General features: G+C 45.5%; 1 protein-coding gene across 1 annotated transcript in view; it reads left to right on the plus strand.

Moving 5' to 3' along the window:
• MACO1 (macoilin 1) overlaps positions 1-9,083 on the plus strand; it is a 52,424-nt gene extending 43,341 nt beyond the window's left edge. The window contains exons 9-11 of the mRNA XM_088790562.1: positions 308-428; positions 3,159-3,333; positions 7,897-9,083. Coding sequence (XP_088646688.1) covers positions 308-428; positions 3,159-3,333; positions 7,897-8,099 — 499 coding nt within the window. The 3' untranslated portion in view covers positions 8,100-9,083. The remainder of the gene's footprint in view (positions 1-307; positions 429-3,158; positions 3,334-7,896) is intronic.
• Positions 9,084-22,107: the final 13,024 nt, after the last annotated feature.

The raw sequence follows: 22,107 nt of genomic DNA on the forward strand, positions 1-22,107 counted from the left end.
GTGACCTTGGACTAGTATTATATGTATGTAGCCTTAGTTTTCTTATCTGGAAAATGGAATAATATACACTATCCCTGTAAAGAAGGTAGTGTTTGTAAAGTACCTAGCTTGGTGCCTGGATCATATTAGATACCAGTTGATGATAACTATTTTAGATCATTTGTTGAAATTACCAAAGAATAGAATGAACAGACTGAGCCAAAAGCTAATACCTGACTCTGGAGTATAAGAGAAATATCAATCATGCAATATAAGTAAAACTATAGTCTTGTAAATCCCTTTATTTTCTTCTCTTCTTTTTCAAAAGGGGAGAATGCACCGAAACCTTACGGAATCGGATCAGAGAATTAGAGGCAGAGGGCAAGAAGCTCACAATGGACATGAAGGTGAAAGAAGACCAGATCAGAGAACTAGAACTCAAAGTGCAGGTAATGAGGGAACAAAAGACTTTCTCAGCCTTGAATTACTCATCTGTGTTTGATTTGTGGTCTGTGATGTAATGGGGAGATGGTGCCTTTCAATACAGACAAATCCCATTGTATCTGAAAATCTCTCTATGACAAAAGGAAGCTCTAATCTTCTCCAGCTCATTCGTGTCATATTTAATTCAGCCGGATTCTGTACAAGCCAGAAATGTTGACGGTTCCTTGATGTGTTTTATACTTTTTCAGGTTACAGGCCAGATTAGTGTCCTTTGCAATGTATACACCCATTGTCAGCCCTAACCCTCTGTCCATCGCCAGGGAACTGACCATTCTGGGTGGCTCTGAGCCTTGCAGATTGCAGTTCTCAGCAGGGCATGGTGAGGAAAGCCACAAGTGCTGTGGACATAGCCAGTTTTCTGGGCCATGTATACCTTAGCCAAGTTTTTGGCATTGGCTCTTCAAAGGGACTTTAAAACTAATGTCAGATATTATAAAGTTACAGTAATTTGAATTATGTGGAACTGGTAAGAAATTACTGGCAGGTCAGTGGAGTAGAATAGATGACCTAGAGACAAATCTTAAAGTGTGCTGAAAAGATGGAGTCAGAAATGAATGGGAACAGTGAGGATTAGTCAGTAAAAGGCTTTGAAACAGCGATAACTGGAAAAAAAGTGTAAAATTAGAAGGTCATCTCATACCACACAAAAATTCTAGATGAAGAGTTGAATGCAGAAAAAAAAGAAACATTTTGTTTTAAACTAGGTAAAACTATAGAATGTATTTTTTTTTTTTAAAGATTTTATTGGGGAAGGGGAGCAGGACTTTATTGGGGAATACTGTGTACTTCCAGGCCTTTTTTTCCAAGTCAAGTTGTCCTTTCAATCTCAGTTGTGGAGGGTGCCGTTCAGCTTCAAGTTGTTGTTCTTTCAGTCTTAGTTGTGGAGGGCACAGCTCAGCTCCAGGTCCAGTTGCCGTTGCTAGTTGCAGGGGGCACAGCCCACCATTCCTTGCGTGAGTCGAACCAGCAACCTTGTGGTTGAGAGGATGCGCTCCAACCAACTGAGCCATCCGGGAGCTCAGCGGCAGCTCAGCTCAAGGTGCCGTGTTCAATTTTAGTTGCAGGGGGCGCTGCCCACCATCCCTTGCGGGAGTCGAGGAATTGAACTGGCAACCTTGTGGTTGAGAGCCCACTGGCCCATGTGGGAATTGAACCGGCAGCCTTCGGAGTTAGGAGCATGGAGCTCTAACCGCCTAAGCCACCGGGCCGGCCCCTATAGAATGTATTTGATCTTGAAACAGGAGAAAACTTTCCAAACAAAAATGGAAGAAATCACAAAGTGAAAAAAAATCAATTGTGGAAGGTACAGATATTGCAACAAATATTATAAATAAAGAATTAATACTCAATATATAAAAAGCTCATAAAAAATTCTAAGAAAAGCTCAAATATACATAAAAATAGGCAAAGGATGCAAACAAAGAATTCCCAGAAGTATAAATGGCTGAGAAGAACATAAGAAGATACACTCATCAATCACCAAAAACATATAAATTGCGATTAGATACCATTTATCTTCTATGAAATCAGCAAATAATTTTTAAATGATAATGTCAGTCTGGGGGAGCCTACAATGAAATAGACCTCATACATTGCTGGTAGAGGTGTAACTTTCTGGAAAAACGTCCTGTACTTTTTAACTATTTCCCTTTTTAGGACTCCAGCCTAAGGTAAATATTTTTAAATCTCTCCAATGATAGGTATACAAAGATGTTCATTGTAGTGGTATATAAATGCAGAAGAAAAATGGAAACAATCTTAACAGTAGGCAATTTGTTTAGTAAATTATGGTACATATACATATGGGAATATTATACAGCCATTAGTAATTACATTTTCAAAGAGCAGTTGAGATATGTTTTTTAAAAACTATAACAAATTGTACATATACTGTGATTTTAGTTATGTTAAAAGAACACATATGCTTAAAAGACTAAAAGAAAATATATCAAATTTTTCACAGGGTTGGGATTTGGGGTGATTGTCATTTTCTTCTTTGAACTTTAATGTATTTTTTAATTCTCTGTAATAAGTTTAGATTTCTCATTAAAACAAAGAGATTAAAATGCCTGTGTATATACCGGGGGTGCCAAAAAAATTTATACACATGTCTTGTATTCATCTTTTGTTATCAGTATATATTATGCAGCTTTTTCCTTTCTTAAAATGTGTATACATTTTTTTGGCACCCTCTGTATATTTGTTGGCTACATTGTAAGAAATTTAAAGTGGGCTTATTCTGTAATATACCCTGCCCTATCGAAATAATTAATATCTTTACTACTTTTTAGTGCAGGTTGAAAGTAGCGTTTTGTCAGATTTGTTTACAGCCTTACAGCAACATTTGCACCTAGCAACAAGGAATAAGTTTGTTGTGGTTCTGAATTAAGCTTGTAAGAAAGTGTTTTATTTGGAGATAGAGTCCGCTGTCATCTAGAAATAGTCGAACACAGTAAAATCTACTAAAGTGTTTTCATATGTACAGATCACCATATAAATACGTTTTGCACTCCCTCTTAAGTGGTGAGGTCTGAACCCATGAAATACCAGCATTCTACGTTCTAGGGGCCAGTCAGTAATAATGATATTTTATTAGTACTTGTGATTTCGGGCTAGTTTGTGGACATTGACGCCCTAACTGTCTTGTAACACTGCCGCTTTAATGCCGTTGACAGGAGCTGCGGAAGTACAAGGAGAGCGAGAAGGACACCGAGGTATTGATGTCCGCCCTCTCGGCCATGCAGGACAAGACGCAGCACCTGGAGAACAGCCTGAGCGCAGAAACAAGAGTCAAGCTGGATCTCTTCTCTGCGCTGGGGGACGCGAAGCGACAGCTGGAGATTGCCCAAGGTGAGACCAGCGGCCACAGGTGCGGTGCTGTGGCCGGGAATGCACAGTGACCCTAGAGCTCAGAACCAAAGGCATTTCCATTCCTCCTCAAGTGGTTTGCCAAGTGCCCAACATTGACATTTAGGAGTCATCACATTAATTCATTCCACAGACATCATCTGTTGGGGTGAGGCATACAGAAAAGAGTATGAGCTTCTGTGCTCCAGGGCTCACCGTGTTGTTGAAGAAACAGAGAACTGCAGAGTCACCCAAAGGTGCTGATGCAGCACATGTCCAGGGTCTGTGGGAGCAGAGAGAGAGGCAGGGCCTAAGGCAGTCTGGGGAGTTCGAGGGATGTTTCTCAGGGGAGCTGATGTCTGAGCTGGGTCTTGAATGATGAAAAGGGCTTAGCCCAGTGAGGAAGCAGGGTAGCAGGGGTGAGGGGTAGAGAGGCATCTAACAAAAGAAGTGGCTTGAGCAAAGCCAGGGAAGCTAGGAGGGCCTGATGTGTTCCGAGCTACAGTTGGCTCTGCCTGACTGGAGCGAAGATGACAAATGAGGGAGTCGGGAGGAGAGTCTGGAGAGCTGGCTGTTTGCTTAGCAGATATTTACTGAGACCTACTGTGTGCCAGGCACTGTGAGAATCCCCGAGGGGACAGACAAGAACAAGCAAATAGACAATATGTCTGTGGTGATGGTGCAGTGAAGAAAAGAAAGCAGTGGTGAGGTAGGGCTTGTGTGTGTGTGTAGGGCTGCTAGTTTGATGTGGTGGACATGGCAGATCCTTTAAATAGGGAGCCTTTGAGCTGAGACTGAAAGGAAGAGAATAAATGAGTCATGTAAATCTGGGGGGAAAAAGCACTTCAGGCAGAGGGAGCATGCGTGGAGGCCATTGGGGCTGCAGCCTGTATGAGAGGGAGAGTGGTCAGCCTCAGAAGCAGCAGAAGCCTCATTCCGCCAGGCTTCGTAGCCCCCGGAAAGGACTTTGGACTTTACTCTGAGTGACATGGGGCCCTTTGGAAGGCTTCTGAACAGAGGCGTGACATGACCTGAGGAAAAGAAAGTTGGATTTTGTCCAAGAAATGGATTAGCCACCATAGATTACTGAAAAAAATAAATCCAAACAATTGACTTAGTAGAAGGAAAAGAATATTTCAACAAGTACTTAAAGAGTATTCACGCTTATCCTGTGTGAAGCATTGCACTAGAAGCTAAAGGGGAGACTGATGAACAAGACATTCTAGTGTGGAATCCATGAGGGCAGTGGTGCTCAAACTTTTTATCTTAGGGATCCCATTACATTCTTAAAACTATTGAGTACACCAAGGAGGTTTTTTTTTTTAACTGGATTCTATCTATCAGTATTTACCTATTAGAAATTAAAACATTTATTTATTAACTCATTTTAAAATAACATAATAAATGTATACTTGTTGACATAAATAACATTTTTATGAAAAATAACTACATTTTCCAAAACAAACAAAAAAATTAATGAGAAAAGTGGCATCGTTTTACATTTAGCAAATCTCTAGTTTCTGGCTTAATAAAAGATAGTTCGTTTCTCATCTCTGTTCCTGCATTCAGTCTGTTGTAATTTCACTTGCCATGTTGTTTCTGGAAGACTCCACTACGCCCATGAGGGAATGAGTGTGCAGAAGGCAAATAGTGTCTTAGTATAACTTTGGAGATAGTTTGGACCCCGCGAGAGGGCACGTCAGGTGAGGCTACTGCCATTAGGTAGAGGCAGGGTTTGAAAAGCCAGAAGAGAGGTCAGGGATGGCTAATGAGGGGAGGGCTCACTGAGTGGGCTTTCTTTGAAGGGTGAATTCTGAGAGCGGAGAATGGCAGGAAGAACTGTTACCCGAGGGAGTAGTGTAAGTGAAGGAAAGAAAGTGCTGGAAAGGTCCAGGTGAGCAGTCCAGTGACCTCAAGCTGGGGGACGTGGAGGAAGAGAGTGGGAGGTGAGGACAACCGTGAATAAAGCCATACTAGAGAATATATGCCCTGGATTTTCAGGAGGAAGGGGCTGACGTGTTCTGGCTGTTACTGTGGGGCTCTTTCCAGTCGCAGTGTGAAGGACAGCGTTGAAAGGGTGAGTGGAGGCAGAGAGACCAGTTAGGACACTGTCTCACTGTGTTCTATCTCAGAGGTGATGAGTGTGGGGGAGGAGCCAAGGAAGCCGAGCAGGACAGGTGTAAGGAGTAAGAAGACAGTGAGTTTGGTTTGGGATGTTTTCATTTGCAGTTGCTTCCTGGACACACAGGTAAAAGGTCTTCATCAGTCATTGGGGATTTGGGGCCTAAGCCCCAGAGACCAAAACCCCTGGGGGCGGGGGTGGGATACAGAAGTTGGGAGAAGTCAGTGAAGCCATAGGACTGGCTTGGACTGGCCCAGCTGGTAGAGCAAGAAGAGAAGGGAGTTGAGAATCAGGTTTATTAATCTGTGGACTCAGAGGAAGGCATTTAAAAAAAAAAAAAAAAGGTTCCTGGGAATCCTGCCTTTGAAGCTGAACTTCTGATCATACACTTTTTTTTTTTTTTTTTTTTTTTTGCCTGCTTGGCTCAGCTGTCTGAGATGTGGCCAGATCTCTCTGCCTCATCCCATTTACTTGGATTTGCAAACTTGGAAGAGCTTCCACCCTGCAGTGAAGCAGCACCTGGTCTCAGTAGCGAGGGGAGCCTGGGTTGTCAGCCCAGGAACTCTTGTAAAGCGACCAAAAAAAGCAAAGAGAATGTCTTTTCCAATGCTCTGGGAATGTTTGCATATTACTGATTAAAGAAATCCCACTTAAATCAGCATGAAAAAAAGATCTGGTGGCTCTTGTGTCAGATGCCTTAGGTGCTTTATTCACCTGAGGCTTTTGTTCAAAGGGAAGAAGGATTTTGATGCTTACTTGAAGCTGAGCAGATATGAAGGAAGTCAGATGGAGCTCTTTGCTGCTGCCTTCCCCACTATTTCCCTTCGCTGTCATGCTCAGAAAATTCTAGTAAGAACCCAACTTTGTAATTCAAATCAAACTCCTGTTGCTTTTCTCCTTCCTACTTTCTATATCATTTGATTCATCCTGGTTCCAAAATGACTTTCATTTCTACTACATCTTTTTAAAAATGTGCCACCATGCTCTGTTACATTTTAAATATATTACCATCTTCTGCAGGACTCAAAGTGAGTGCAGCTCAAATGTAGCCTCTTTGTTAAGCATTTAAGTTTCTGAAGGGCTCCTCCTAAATGTTCTTCCCCTAGAACAGGGAGCTTCAAAGCACGGTGGAAATTGCATGGGCTTTGTTCTTGGGGTGACATCTTGCTCTGCCTCTTAATAACTGAGTGTCTTTGGGCAAGATACATACCTTGAAAGCAGAGCTTCAGCTTTCTACTGGGCTGGGCACTAGGGTTGTAGCAGTGGAAATAAAGGAGATACATTTTGCACTCTTGGAGCTCAGGGGCCAGTGGAGAGATGATGGACACAAATTGTCACCCACATGAACAGTTACAGGAGGGGGAAGTGTGCGGGAGGCAGGGGTGCGCTCTGGAGTCCAGGCTCTCACTCCACCTCTGTGTGCCTCCGTTTCATCATCTATAAATTGGATGATGGTGATATCCCTCCCCCACATAGGGTTGTTGTGATAAATAAATGAGTTTGTATATGGAAGTACTTAGAACAGTGCCTGGCACATATGTGTTAACTACTGTAATTATGATCATTACAAAGAATACAGTGACAGAAAGGAAAGTTTAGGATGTGTTGAGAATCTAGGAGTTGGGGTGGTGGGAGGATTTATATGGGAGGATCACCAAAAGCTTTGTGAAGAAGTAGAAATGGAAACCTCAGCACAGAGAAAACAGGAGAAATACAAAAATGGTAGCAGCTCTGAGGCAGGCAGGAGCTGGTTGGATCACGAAACTGAGTGTGGTGAGGGAGGGTGTTGTGAAAGCATCTACCACATGCAAACTGGGCAGTCGGTCCAAGGGGCACTGTGCCAAGAGGCAGGGGCAGCGATGTGAGTCACGTGAGAGCCCCCAGTGGGGCAGCCATTTATTTTCCATTATTTTCTACAAGAAAACTCAGGGCAAAGTGTGTTGTTGTGACCAAGTCTGAGGTCTCTGTATTCCTTGGTTTGACACTCAGAGATGGTCCATCCTCCCAGAAAAATATTACAGCTCAAGAGGGAGAGCCATAGTTCAAAATCTGCACCCTCCTAGACTGCCACGGGTAACTACCATGCTCAAAACATGGCTCCTGAAAACTGACCTCTTTGCTTAGTCACCCCTACATAAACAGAATCCCTTTTTACCTGTAAACCGTTGTCCACAGGCCAAATCTGGCCTGATGCCTATTTTTATACCACCCATGGGCTAAGAATGGTTTTTACATTTTTCCATGGTTTGAAAAAACACACAAAACCAGACAGAGAGTATGTGGCTCAGAACACCTAAAATACTACTTGGCCCTTTCTAGGAACAGCTTGCCTACCATCACAAACTATCAAAGCTGGAGTCAAATCCACATGGGATTGGCCCAAGAGAGCCCTGCACTGAGTTGGCCCTTCCCTTCTCACTAATGGTGGGTCTTCAATCTTCCAGGACAAATTCTTCAGAAAGACCAGGAAATCAAGGACCTAAAACAGAAGATAGCCGAAGTCATGGCCGTCATGCCCAGCATAACATACAGTGCTGCCACCAGCCCCCTGAGCTCCGTCTCCCCCCACTACTCTTCCAAATTTGTGGAGACCAGCCCCTCTGGACTCGATCCCAATGCCTCTGTTTACCAGCCCCTGAAGAAGTGAAGGCCAGCTGTGTGTTTTGCCCAACAATTTGGTTACCAGATAGCATCGCAAAGGAGCGTCTCTGGCAGTCAAGATAAAAAAACAAAACAAAAGTTTATATTGTATTTTGTGGGACTGTATATGTTGTCGTTTTTAAAAAGGGGGGAAAAGATAACATCTAAGTCTGATTAGAACTACCCATCAGTTTTTCTTGTAAATTTTTAGACGACCTCACAGAACTTTGCAGTTTATTTTTCTCGGCCAATCCATTAAAACCATTCTTGGATTTCAAGTAGCCAGTTTTGCCTTTTATGTATTCTTACAGTTTCCTCTTGAAGAAAAAAAAAAAAAAAGGCAGGGTTTTTGCTTCTCAGCCCTTAATTTTTGTTTTGTTCTTAAATAAGCAAAACCTGTACATTTGATTCACATGGGATGATAATGAAAACTTTTAGTTGTTAGAGAAGGTTAAAGAACTGAATGCAGCTTTGATTGTATAGCTGCTTTAAAGAAGGTGATCGTTGATATGACAGAAAACAAAAATCAGTTACCCCTCTAAGGCTCAAACAAATTCAAGGAGTGTCTTTTACGTTGAGGGGAGAGACTCAGGTGATGAGACTAGCTGTGAGACTGTCACAGGGCTTGCGTTTGACATGTTTCTGTTCCCATCCGTGTGTTTAGTTCTAGAAAATTGCTAGCAGCAGTCTTGTTCACAGTGCCTTGGGAAAAGATATTTCAAGAGGAAACTTGGTGATTTTAAACTCTTTTCCCCCTTTGTCACCATCTGTCTTCTTTCTGTATTGAGCTCGCTGCGATCCTGCTGTCACCCTGGTGGGTAGCTGGGCTGTTCGTTGCCACCATGGCTAAATATTCTGTTTCCCTTCATAGAAAGCTCCACAATGTTCTGGACTTGACACGTGGCCAGCACCTTGGGAAGGGGAGCTGGGGACATTTGTGTACGAGAGACTACAATGACAGCTAATAAAAGCTGCAGTCCTAGGTTTTTCATTTTGGTTTTGTTTTCATTTCATTTCATTTAACTGTGCTTCCCACTCTTCATTATCTTGTGTTTGATGGTTTAAAAGAAACTTGACTATTCCTCAGCTCTTGTGCCAAGGAGGGTTTTTTTTTTTTAAGAGTTTTAAACTCAAAACTCTGCACAAAGATGTCCGTTTCAAGTGTATATTATACATTGGTAGAAAAGTGTTTGCACTGGCAACTTTTGGAAGTGTTTAAGAATCGGGTGGGGGTGGGGGGAGGGACTGGGAGAGGGAGGGGCAAAGCAAAATTGTATTTGGAAACTAGGAAAATTAAGAAACCAAATAGATTGATTTTGCTTCCTTGCCGTGGATTCTGGAAGGACATAGTTCTTCTCAAATTTCCTGTTAATTGGCATGTACGTCTCATTTAAAGCAAATTAAGTAGGACAAGCAAGTCAGCAAAATAGAAGTATTAAAAAGAATCATCCTTTTAATCACAGATCTTATTTTGGGGTAAAAAAAACTTCTAGCTTTAGCCAGGTGTGCATGTTGCTGCCATTTTGCATTTTTGAATCATCTTGTGTAAATGTCACCATGAAAGTGTTACTCAGAATTGTCATAGATTTTTTTCATCTTTGTGCAAAAACATGGAAAATGGTCACTGACTTTGTGTTGAGGTTTCCCCCATTTTGCTGCCTTTTGGGACACTATTTTCGTTAAATACTCGGTCTTGGCTGCATTCTTTTATTTTTTCCTGTGGGGTTCAAAAGAATAAACATTTTCTTACAGATAAAACTAGTTTTCTGCCTTTTTAACTTTTCAGGAGGGCACAACAAGGTACATTGTTCTGAATGGACGATAGATTGTTGCTCTTGTTCTCTCCTCATCTCAGCACCCCATCAGGTAGCAGTGTCCCATGCGGTGGGGAGCAAACACAGGATTGGGGATGAATCCATCCAGAGTCTCAAGTTGGTTTCAGTTCTAGTCTTTCTTAAGACATATCCGTTCTCATTCTGCTCTTTCCCTCCCTCTTCCTCCCTTTACTTCCCCCCTCCGTTTTTTTGTTTTGTTTTGTTTTTTCTCTCTGGCATCTGATTAGAACCAAGGCAGACTTGTTTTTTGGTACAACCCTCCTTTCCTTAAAAATCAACTTTGAGGTAGGGTTGGAAGGTAGTTTGTGGGAAAATCTTGAGAGCAAATTCCTTCCCATTTTCCAGAATCTTGTTGGGCTACTTTGGGACCAGTACCCTGTTGGGTTTCCTGTCTGCTGGTCCCGAACTAACCTCCAAGGAAACTACTTCTGAGTCCTCCCTTGTTTCTAGAGGCTTTGCTGTTTTCATCTTCTGAGAAGCCAGGGGCCTCTCTTAACCCAGACCCCTGTTTTCCTCTCTTGGCAATTGTTACGATTGATCTTGGCTCCAATTTTTGAAAATTCTGCTCTGGGTTCCTCACTCTCTTTCCCTGTTGTTGGATTGCCTTCCTGAGTCGCGGCCATTTAGGCTCTGCCATTTAGGCTCCTGTGGACACAGGACGCATAACCTAAGCAGAGTTCCCAGGGGTAGCACTAGCTTGGGTTTTGCCTTTGCCTTCCCTGAAGGAACGAGTCTGCCTACAGCATTCTCATTGGCATATTCTTTTCCACCTAGGACATCTCCAGCTGTCTTTGTTATTTTAGGGCCATCATAAAGTGGTTCCGCATCTTAGTACTTTATAATTTATTGCATGTCATAAAGCCGTGTTTGCCATCTTGGATGGTTAAATATTTACAGAAAGAGCAGCCTGAGTGTGTTTTGACTGGCTGAATAACCTCTCTTTATTGACATCTCCCAACTTGACATTAGGAAGTAGCTGTCGTGAGTGTCCATCTTTCTGTGATAATCTTCCCAAGAGGTCCTATAAAAAGAATGAACAGTTCCTCATGGCTCCCGGCCTGAAGGAAGGGAATAGTCCTTTCTCTGGCCATCCCAGTTTCCCGTGCTCACTCAGCTGTATTAATCGGGCTATGGCAAGCCACCTGGCAAGGCTGAACATTTCTAAAAGCTCCTATCAGATTGCTTCTTGCAAAATTCACACCACACCAGAGGGAGCTGAAAGGATAAACCGGAAACCTGCCCCTAAGTCAGTTAATTCACTGAAGTTCAACTACTAAGTGAATGTTTTCAGGTGGGCCAGGGTAGCTATGAGACCCGTTAGGTTAAAGGGCCTCCGACCTACAAACACCTACTTTCCTGGGCCTCTCAGTGACGTTTCCTGCTGAGCCGGCCCCTTCACACGCCAGCAGCACTTACACAAGGGCAACCCCCCTCTCATGGCGCTCGTCTGCTCCAGACTGTGCAAAGCCCCATGGCATAGGCAAGCCCTCCAGACAGCTTTGCCACCACCTGCTTTGGGACCTCCCTTAACCTCTCTGAGGGGGTCTGTTTCCTCGCCTTTAAGAAAGTACTGGTGCTGGAAGGGTGAAATGACGCAAAAGAATGCTCTGCAAATTCTCCAAGGCCTCTCAGATGGAAGTCCAGAACAGGAGCAAGGAGTCATGGCGAGGCAGGGACCTGGCTAAGAATTCCTGGTCCTGGGGTAGCTCCTTCCCCCAAGCCTCACTCCTGAGTGGCACTCCTCAAAAATGTGGTTTGCAACTTCCGGCCAGCAGCAGCATCAGCATCTCTGGGAGCGCGTCTCCAGATCCCCAAACGGAATCCACATTTAAACAAGAGCTCCAGGTGAATTGCTTGCGTAGTAAGTGTTTAGGAGCCCTTGTCCTGAGCCGCTTTTCTAACCTGAAGACTCAACACTATCACGCTCTTTTCCAGGTCAGAAAAAAGCCAATGCTCAGGCTTTGAAAACCAGAATTAAGAGCTTAATTAATGAGGAGCAAGCTGGAGATGAAGAACTCTTTAAGCTTTGCACATATTTGCTTATTTTGTTTATTATCTCCCCCCATTAAAATGTAAGCTTTGTGAGGGCAGAAACTTTTGTCTATTTATTTACTTCTGTAACCCCAGAACCTAGAATAATGACTGCCACATAGGAGTTACTCAATAAATATTGCATGAATAAGGTTAATTAATAGATTAGACATGGAATCTGAAATAAGGTATTTTAACGGAATCAGAGCATCGCTAGTAGAATGACAGTATGAATAGAATTGTTTCTAGAAGGAGGGGGGAGATTTGAAGTGGCATATTTATCATGACACCTCCCATCTGCCTGTCTCTGGTTTTTGCTGAAACCTTGTTTTTCTTGTCAGATTTTCTCTACAAACTTCTGCTTGACTTAGCTAGGTGCAGATTTCCTAAGCAGCTGGAAGTACTGAGAACAATCACTCCTGTCAGGAAATCGGGGGGGCCCATCCATTCTTGACCCAGTTGGAGCCGTAGACCCGATTTCCCCCAGTGCCCTGCATCTTGAGTTGATGTGGGGATTTTTCATTTCGACAGTAATTGGATTATGAAGCATTTCCTCCGGGAAGGTATTTGGTTAAATAAATATCTCAAGGATCTCCTTCCATCTGACCAAGGGGGCAACACTTCTTTTCTTGCCTCTCCTTCCTTGGGCTTATTTTGTTCCTGTTTTATTCCTGTTTCAAAGGGTTCTGTTCGTTCCTCTGCCTTTGCCTGAGGTTCCATTGTACATCCCCTCAGGAAAGACTTGCTAGGGTTCTGGAATCTCTCTGTCATGATATCTCTGATCTCTGGCCTAAGAATCCCAGGCTTAGCGTCCCACAACATGGTGTGGCTTTGAAGCCCCATCCAAGACGTCTGGACTGGTTTACTCTGACATGCGGTCCACCTGCCCCTGTTCCTAACTCTACAGCCTGCAGACATCCTAGGGTTGAGGAGGTGGGACTGGTGTGGGCGGGGACCTCTGTGAGGTGCATTTGGCCTGGCGCCAGCGCCTGCAGCAGCGTCAGTTCTTCACCATTCCTTTCCTTTTGTCCTCAGAGGCCTATGCTGTTTTGACACACTCTCTAAGTATCAGGCCCATACTTACCTAGAACAATTGTTATCAAATTTTAGGGTTCATCAGAACTGCCTGAAGAGCCTGAGAAAACACAAATTGCTGGGCTCCACCCCCAGAGTTTCTGATTCAGAGGGTCTGGGGTAAGGCCCGAGAAACTGTATTTCTAACAGGTTCCCAAGTGAGGCCTGGTCCTGGGGCCCCACTTCGAGAACCAATGACCAGAGCAAGGACTGGCTGGCCATGGGGCCCGAATCCCGCTTGAAGCAATGCCCTCCAGTGGCCACCAGAGGGCACACGCAACCTTAGCGAAAAGTCTTTTTCCACCTCCAGCAGCCGGCTCTGCTGGACAGCAGAGGTTCTTTCCCAAAGCTTTTTTTCCAACTGTATTTTTCGTTACTATGTATTAGGAAGAAGAAATGTTGATCTAAGAAATAACGTGGATTCGCAAAGTCTTTCTCTGACAAGTATCAAAGTTCTGCTAGACCAGTCTTTTGAGGGTGCTGAAATGTCCCTGCATTTGGTACATGTTCCCATAGAAGACTTCCAGGGCCCCCTCCTTCCGCACACTGAAGTAGGGACTTTCTTTCACAATGTCCTGGAATCATTCCGTATTCAAAACCCAAGGGGCAGTTAAGATTATAGGTGATTTTCATCTTCTTGATAAATACATATTCCAAATTGTCTACATTACATTTAGCCTTACTTTTATCATAAAAAAAAAAAAATAATAATGGTTTTTTAAAGCACATTTGAAATGCAATTAAAAACCAAAACAACAACTCACAAAATGAAAGCCAACAACAACCCAAAGGGGAACTTGGAGTGAGCAGCTTGGGGTAAAGAGAACTGCCCTAGCTGGAACTTGCCCCCACTCTCCTGCTTGTTGGTTCTGCCCAGGTATTTCCTGGGGTGGAGAATCCCAGCAGGTTATGTGTTCAGGAAGGCCTGGCTGGGACCAAGGAATAGTGACCTGTGAGGGCTCCTCTGCTGTTCATCTGTTGTGCAAGCTTGTGTCCCGATGCCCCAATCCAAGCACAGCACTAAGTCACGTGCAGTGCTGCTGTTCTCACACACCAGGGCTTCCTGGGGGCCAAGCAGGTGGGAGCAGGCCAAAGATATTAAAACTTGGAGACTTTGCGCCCGGAGGTGCCTACTGAGTGGCCTGTAGTCACATTTTGCTTGACCCGCATAGAATTGAATACGTTTGAGCTCACCTTTAAAAATTGGGAGGTTTCACATTATCCAGATGTTTTTGTTTGCTGACAATCTGGCATCCTGGGTCTGGCATCCTCCATGCTCTGCGGACATTGGGAGACGTGGGCCTCAGGTCTCTACCCTGGTTGCTCAGTAGAGCCACATGGCGAGCTCTTAAAAATGCCCATCCCCACAGCCGGCCCCCAGAGAGCCAGATTTAACTGGCCTGGGGAGGAACCTGGGCAGTTTTTTTGTTTTCAACTCTCTAGAGGTTTCTAATATACAACTGGGGTTGAGAAACGGGGAACTAGAGGGTAACAGGAGGAAGTGTCAGTCCTGGCTGGGGCCCATGGCCTCAGAGGATGGGGTGGGGGCTGGGGCCAGGACGTAAGGTGATCTTAGCTGGCCAAGCTGAGATGCCAGCCAGGAAAGCTGGTCTGTCTGCCCACCTTCCCTGTGGAGACCCTTGTCAGCTCTCTTCTTGCTTCCGGCCCCTGGGCTTCCCTCCAGGCCCATATCCTGGATTCTCCTTGCTAACCACATTTTTCACACTGATTTTCACCAATTTAAATTGTTAGCCCTTGGGTTCCCAAAAAAGAAATTCTGTTAGGACCATCTCAAATTTGCTGTTACCGTGTTTCCCCGAAAATAAGACCTAGCCGACAATCAACTCTAATGCGTCTTTTGGAGAAAAAATTAATATAAGACGTGGTATTATTTTACTATAATATAAGACCGGGTCTTGTAATGTAATGTAGTAATATAATACAATGTGTCTTATATTAATTTTTGCTCCAAAAGATGCATTAGAGCTGATTGTCCGGCTAGGTCTTATTTTCGGGGAAACCAGGTATTACGTGTTGTCTTATCTGCAGTTTTTTATATTAAAAGCTATGGAAAGACTCTGGCCAGTATAAACCCAAAAGGGCATTGAGTGGAAAAGGATGGCGCAGGCACATACAGGGTGGTCTGGAAGCTGAGAAGGCAGCTGACACGGACAGGAGTCAGCCAGCTTCAGCTCTCAGTGGGGCCTGGGCCTGCTCCTGAGGCGAATGAGTCCATGACCCAGCCTCTCTCAAGCAGGAGTCTTTGAGAGACTGGTAGACGTGAATTATTGTTCCCAATTATCCACTCTGTCCCCACTGAGAGGATTATATATCCACCCTCCTGCGTATCAGAATTGGCTCATGGGATTGAGTGGATATCACACATGCCAGATCTCAGCAGAAGCTTCAAGTGTACCAGAGTGGTTCAGATTAGCCTCTTGCTCTCTCTGCCAGGAGAACAGTATTTCCCAGATGGGGACCACACCTGGCTGAGAGCTGAGCAGTCAATGTTATTGGTGTAAGCCACTGAGAGGTAGGGACTGTTTGTCACCACAGCAAAAGCTGACTAATACAGAGAGAGTGTAAGCTGGAGTCCTATGCCCTCCCCTTGGCTGAACCCTGGGGTGGAGAGCAGGAGCGCAGGGAGGAGATGCTGGGCCCGTAGCTTTATGGCGGGGGACAGAGTTTATGGGCATCCCCAAGGCTGCATGCACAAACAGAGAGGTTGTTACAGAAAAGAAGCCAAAATGCTGCTGGTCTGGGGGCCAAGAAGCCCACAGATGGCCACCACACCAGTAGTTCTAGTAGCCAAAGCCCAAAGCAATGAGTCTTAGCCCTCGGGCCACCAAGGCACCATTCAGTATTTTCCTCTCCCATGAGCTCCATGTTTTAAGGATTTTACCAACAAACAAAAGTAACTACACATATTAATTCGTGACTACTAATATTATTAGTCCAGAGTATAACTGCTCATAGAACTGATTGACTGTCGTGGCCAGTGGACCTAAAAAGCAAGACAATTCAACCTTTCAAGTCACCTGTGCAGCCTTCTTAAAATATCAAAAATAGCTTTGGGAGTGTCATTGCAACTTCCCCACCTCTATATATCTGAGCCCCAAGGTGGGAACTGATAGCTTCATATCTCCCTCTCCTGAGAGTGAATCATTCCAGCAGCTGAAACTGGAGCCCAACATGTCCTCAAAATTCCAAGGAATGGGCCCAGCAGGGGCCCTTCAGGCACAGTGGCAGGCCAGTGCGGGGGACACTGCGGGTAGGTCCTGGAGTGAGGCTGCCCTGCAGACCCATTGGCCCTGACTTCGAGTAAACTGAATTTCTTATGAGAGCAGAGGGGTTTGATGTGACCTCCCACCCCCCAGGACACATTCTGTTGACTAGAACTTGAGCCAAGTCACCTAAGATCTCTGTGCCTCACTTGCTTCATCTGTCAAATGGGGATGATCAAAGTAGTCACCAGGACAGAGGGTTGCTGTGAGAATCAGTGAATTGGTACCTGCCAGGCACTGGGCTAGTTAGCACTTCCCTCACCCATCACCGTACTGGTCCTGATGGCTTTTTTTAGGAGGAACAAACAAGAAGTGGGCTGGAGAGTTTGTTGCAAGGATAAAGTGAGCTAATGCAGGTAAGTCTCTAAACTCATTTAAATGGCTGTGTGTGTGTGTGTGTGTGTGTGTGTGTGTGTGTGTGTGTGTCTGCCTTCACCTTCTCTCCCCCTAGTGATCTCACCTCCCCAGGTTTCAGGGTTTTTCTTTGCTGATGACACATCCATCATCTCCAGCTTAGACCCCTCTCAACTCCAGGCTTGCCCTTCCAGATGCCTCTTGACATCTCTTCTGGGATGTCTCACGGGCCCCTCTGACTCAAAATGTTTACACTGAGTCCCTAATTTTCCCTAAACCTGAGTTCCTAGCTTCGCCCCAAACCCTGATTTCCTTCTCCACCTTAGTGAATGATAACTCCACCCTTCCAGTTGCTCAGGCCGCCCCTGGGTCCGCCTTGACTCTTCTCTTTCTCTTGTACCCGACATCTTGTCAGCAAATCCAGTCAGCTCTACCTACAAAACGTTTCCAGAACTTGACCTGTTCTCACCCTTTTCACTGCTACCATCCTCGTTTGTCCCACCATCCTCTTTGCCTGGGCTTCTGTAGTCTTTCTGCCTCGGCCCTTGCCCTACATGGTCCAGTTTCAACCAAGCAGCCAGAGATGCTGTTAGAACAGGAATTAGATGGTGCCGAGGCCCATCAAAAGTTCCATATCCACCTCAGAGCAAAGGATGGAGTCCTTAGAATGTCCCCTCGTCTGGACACGATTCATCCCCCACCTACCTCTCTGACCGCCTCTTTGCTAACCCCACCCATGGGCACAGTCCTGCCTCAGGGCGTTGGCATTTGCTGCCCCACCCCTTTTTGATAAACATTTTATTTTAGAATTTACAGAAAAGTTAATAAGATAGTACAGAAGTTCCTATATACCCCATACCTAATTTCTCCTATTATTAACATCTTATCTTAGTAGGTACATTTGTTACATTAATGAGCTGATACTATTATTATTAACTAAAGTCCATACTTAATTAATTTCCTCAGTTTTTACCTACTGTCCCTTTTCTGTCCCAGGATCTCATTCTGGGTACAACATCACATTTAGTCATCATGTCTCTTTAGACTCCTCTTGTCTATGGCAATTCTGTTCTCTCTCTTTAGAACGTCTGACTCATTTCCTGCCTTCTACACTGAGCTTCCTGCCCCCTGCACTGTGTTCCTGCTGCCTAAGCTGACCTTTATAAAGAAGTTACTAGGCTGGTAAATCAAACAATGGTCTGAAGACCTGTTCTGGCCAAATGGGCCTGCAAAGCTATATCTTCATTTGCATTGTTGCTAACCAATCAGAGTGGCTCCATCTGACCAATCAGGACAGGTTTTTTTTGACCAATAAAACTGTGACAATTTGGAGTCCTCATCTGCATGCAAACGGACCAATTGGGGACCAGGGGCAGGTACTATTCTCTATATAAGCCATCTTTCTTCACAGTTGCCTCAAGGGAGCACACTTTCAGTTTTCCTCAAAGATAGTATTTCCCTGGTTGGAGCTGCAACAGTGGACCTGAGCTGCCTCGCCAGTGCCATTCCGCAGCTTTGCATTCCACGATTGAGCTATATGCACTGAATAGTCTCTCCCCGCTCACCGCACCCCAAACTAGGGACTCATATTGGCATTGAATTGGCAACAATGACCTTTGGTTGATACTGGGCCTTGCTTTGGTCAGACCCCCACCACAGCTTTGTACAGGTGAGTAGACTGAGGCCCTGTCCAAGCCCACAACACCAACAAGAGGAGGAACTGGGCAGAGAGGCAGTTTTTCTTGGTTTGGAGGTACCAGCAACTCCCGTAAGAGAAAGGGGATTTGTCTGGAGTCCTCAGCTTCAGGCAAAAGGAGTGGACAAATGTGGCCACCTTCCGGCACCCACTAGCCTTCTTCCAAACAGATCCTGCCCTTCCTTTGGGGATTTTCTTACCTTCTTAACCTGCTTGGTGACAGGATTAACGCTCCCTACTTCCCTACTCCACCAATGGCATCCTTCAGATCACCCTGATTGGTTCGGGAATGAGCACTCAACCCAATAAGGGCCAATGAGACGTGAGGAGACATAAACTGGCCTTCCCCTCTCTCCTACCAAAGCTACCTGCAAGCTCTCTCACCTGGAGCCATGTAGAGTGAGGATATAAGTTTCAGGTGGTCGAGGCCATTTTGGGCAGGTGTTGTGGGCTGTACCTGAGGAGCTAAATGAGCTTCTCTCAGAGGCTGGCCAGCGTGAAGAGGGGAGACAGGGCAGCACTCACCCCTGCTGCTCGGCCGCCCTAGGGCCTAACATGGACTAGAGAGCCCGTAGGTACCAGGCGTCTAGCTGAAATACACTTATCCTGAATAAATGAATAATGAATGAATGATGTCTCCTCTCAGCGCCCCCTCGCAAAGGAGCTGTTGAACAGGACTTGCTCTCTCTCCTTCGGTTGCACCCCATCCTAAATGTCTCTAAGCTTCCATTCCCTAATTTGTACAATAGGTGTAATAATAGTATTAATTTCTAGAATTATTGTGAGAACTAAATGACTTAATATGTGGCACATGGTAGGTACATATTATTATCATCATTATTCCCTCTGGGAGCCTCAGTTTCCTCAGCTGTGAAATGGGAATTCATTTCTTCATTCAACAAACTGCTGACCATCATCCATGTGCCAGGCATTGTAGTTAAGATCTAGGGCAGTTACAGAGATGAATGGGCCATGGTCAGTGCCTGAAAGAGTCACGCTTCTGGTGTGTCAGGCAGTCAAGAGTTAAAACCCAGTGGAGGAGAGCCATGGTACACGGAAAATCTACTGTACAGACATGGGGTGACCTGGGGTGGTGAGCAGCTACCTCCAGAGTTAGGCTAATTGAGGTGAGGGATGGGAACTGACTCCACATCCTCTGCTGTTTCCAGTATGTCTGTCCAGTTGGCATGAAAACGTTTGGCATGGGCTCCTGTTGTTGTTGACCCAAGCCAGACAGAAAAGGAAAGACAGACCCCCCAGAGAGCCCAAGGTTTAGGGTAAGTGGATAAAGGGAAGAACAAACCAACTTATATCTCAGTCATTTTCCCCCTAAAATATTATCTTAATTTTTAAAAATTATGTGAAATATAATGTATAAATCTATAATTATCCTTTTATCTTTTTTGAAAAAAATAAGTGAAATGTTTATTTTGCTTGGGGGGTTAATATCTGATCTGAGCAGCCAAATTACACTGCCACCTGGTGGTAGCTTACTTAAGTCACAGGCTTGTTTTACTCAGAGATGAACAAAACACTGCAAGCTCAATTTTTGGATGTGACCAGAGATACCAAAGTCGTTCCCCCACCTCCCCTTCTCCCCACCCCTTTGATAAACCCAACTTTTATAGTTGAAGCTCCCAAGTACCGAGCTTTTTGCCTGAGCCACGCCCACTCTAGTTTCTCAGTAGACAAGCTAACCTGCCCCTCCTCCTTATCTGCTGCGCTTCACCAGGCCTGGAGAGCCTCAGGTCCATCTTGCCTCCAGCTCTACATCGGTGCTAACACTTCCCAAAGCTCTCAGCCCAGCCCCCAAGGGGAATGTGGAACAGGGAGAGAACCTGGCCCCAGGGTAGTGGTTAAGGGTACAGATACTATACTTGGACTGATGTGAGTTCAAATCCCGGCTGACCACTAGCAGATAGTTGTGGGTCTCGACCTCTCGAAGGCCTCTCTGAGCCTCAGTTTCCCCATCTGAAAAATGGGGTGGAGTCTGGATTCAACAAGAGATTGCTTGTTTTTTCTATCACATGTCTTTCTACTAGTCTTTCTGCAAGAGCAGGAGTAGGTGGAAACAGGAAATGATGGGGAGGAGTAGGATGGAGGCAGAATGCCCCTATATTGCACTTCCCTTTTGGGGCCCCACTCCAGAAATGGCTAAGGCCCATCCCTGCCTGGAGCTCCCTCCCAGGCTCCCCTCCTTATCATAGTCTATCTAGTTCTTCCAAACGTCTTCAAGTCTGGTCCCTAGCACCCTGCCCCACCTTAGAATCCACTTAGCACTAAAGAGACAATGACTGAGCAAAGGCACATTGGCCCCTCATTGAAGCCCAGAGAGGGTAATGCTTAACCCTCTCAAGTTGCTCACAAAAGGTAGTGTTGCAGGCACTTGGGAAGGGGACAAGTTTCAGAGCTGAACTTCCCCAGCCTTGGCAACCTCCAGAGCCTGTCCTGAAGCTTAGGAAACCAGCCCCCCAGTCTGATGCTGATGCTGCCTGGATATTGTTGTGTGGCCTTGGACAAGTCATTTCCTCTCCCTTGAGCCTCAAATTCCCCATCTGTAAAAGGGAGCTGTACAATCTATTCCAGCTCCATCAATATGGCTGCTGGGGCTGCTGAAGCGGTAGGCAGGGTGGGGGCGTCCTCTCCCCTCGCCTGCCTCCATGGGGATCCCCAGGGCCTGGATTGGAGGAGGAGGCCCCACTTCCCTTAGGGAAGTGGATCCCAAGGGGACTCTGTGGGCAGCCAGAGCTAAATGCTGTATTAATTATTACCAACTCCCTCTGGGAAGCAAATTCAAAGTGAGGTCACCATGGTAACACAGAGAGCTGCAATGTGACCAAATTTTTAAAGTGCTCAACATATTCCAAGCGAATTACCTCTCAGTGGAAGAGAAAAGAATGGGGCCTCAATCCCACACCTCAGTGGCCTCTGGAAGAAAAGCTCAGGAGCTCCCCCCTATGGGGCCTGGAACCCTTCTATAAGAGGTGGGGGCAGGGCAGGGAGATGAGAGCCCCTGCCTCAAGAGTCTAGGGCAGAGCTGGAAATGACACCCAGGGTCCTGAATGAGGCCTGGCCAGAGAGCCAGGGCCTTGGATTCCAGCCCCAGCTTCAGCACTGTCTCATCTACAGCCCCAGGCTGCTGCCTTGCCTTCTCTGGGCCTCCGGTAAAGCTTCACCCAGCGGTATTTCTTCAAGGACCAAAGAGATGAGCCAGTGGGTTGTTAACCCCACATATGGCGGGGGTTGGAGGGGGAGAGGGGGAGATTTTGCAGAGAGAGGGACGGGAAAGGGGTTTTGCAAATCAGGCCTCCAAGGCAGAGAGATCTGGATTCAAATCCCATCTCTGTCACCCAGCAGCTACGTGTCTTTGGGCCAGTGTCTTCACCCCTCTGATCTTTGGCTTTCTTACCTACAAGAAGGGGGCTAATAGTAGTCTCTCCCCTTCAGGGTGGTTGTGAAGTTTAAATAAGATAATCCGTGGACAGCACTCAGCACAGTGCCCTGCACACAGTAAGTACTACTGTCACCATTGTTGCTGTCACTTAATAAATGTCCCATGTGCTAGACTCTGAGTTGAGCAAGGTACACATGCTCTGTTACTGAATCCTCACCACATCCCTCCCATGAGATGGCTGCTATTATTAACCTTATTTTACAGATGTGGAAACTAAGGTCAGCAAGGTGAGGCAACCACTGATGTGCACAGATGCCCACAAGTGGGGCCTGGATCCCAACCCAGGG

Source organism: Rhinolophus sinicus, chromosome 14, assembly GCF_057876585.1.
Source record: "Rhinolophus sinicus isolate RSI-liver-muscle chromosome 14, RSI-T2T, whole genome shotgun sequence".
Classification (NCBI taxonomy): Eukaryota; Metazoa; Chordata; class Mammalia; order Chiroptera; family Rhinolophidae; genus Rhinolophus; species Rhinolophus sinicus.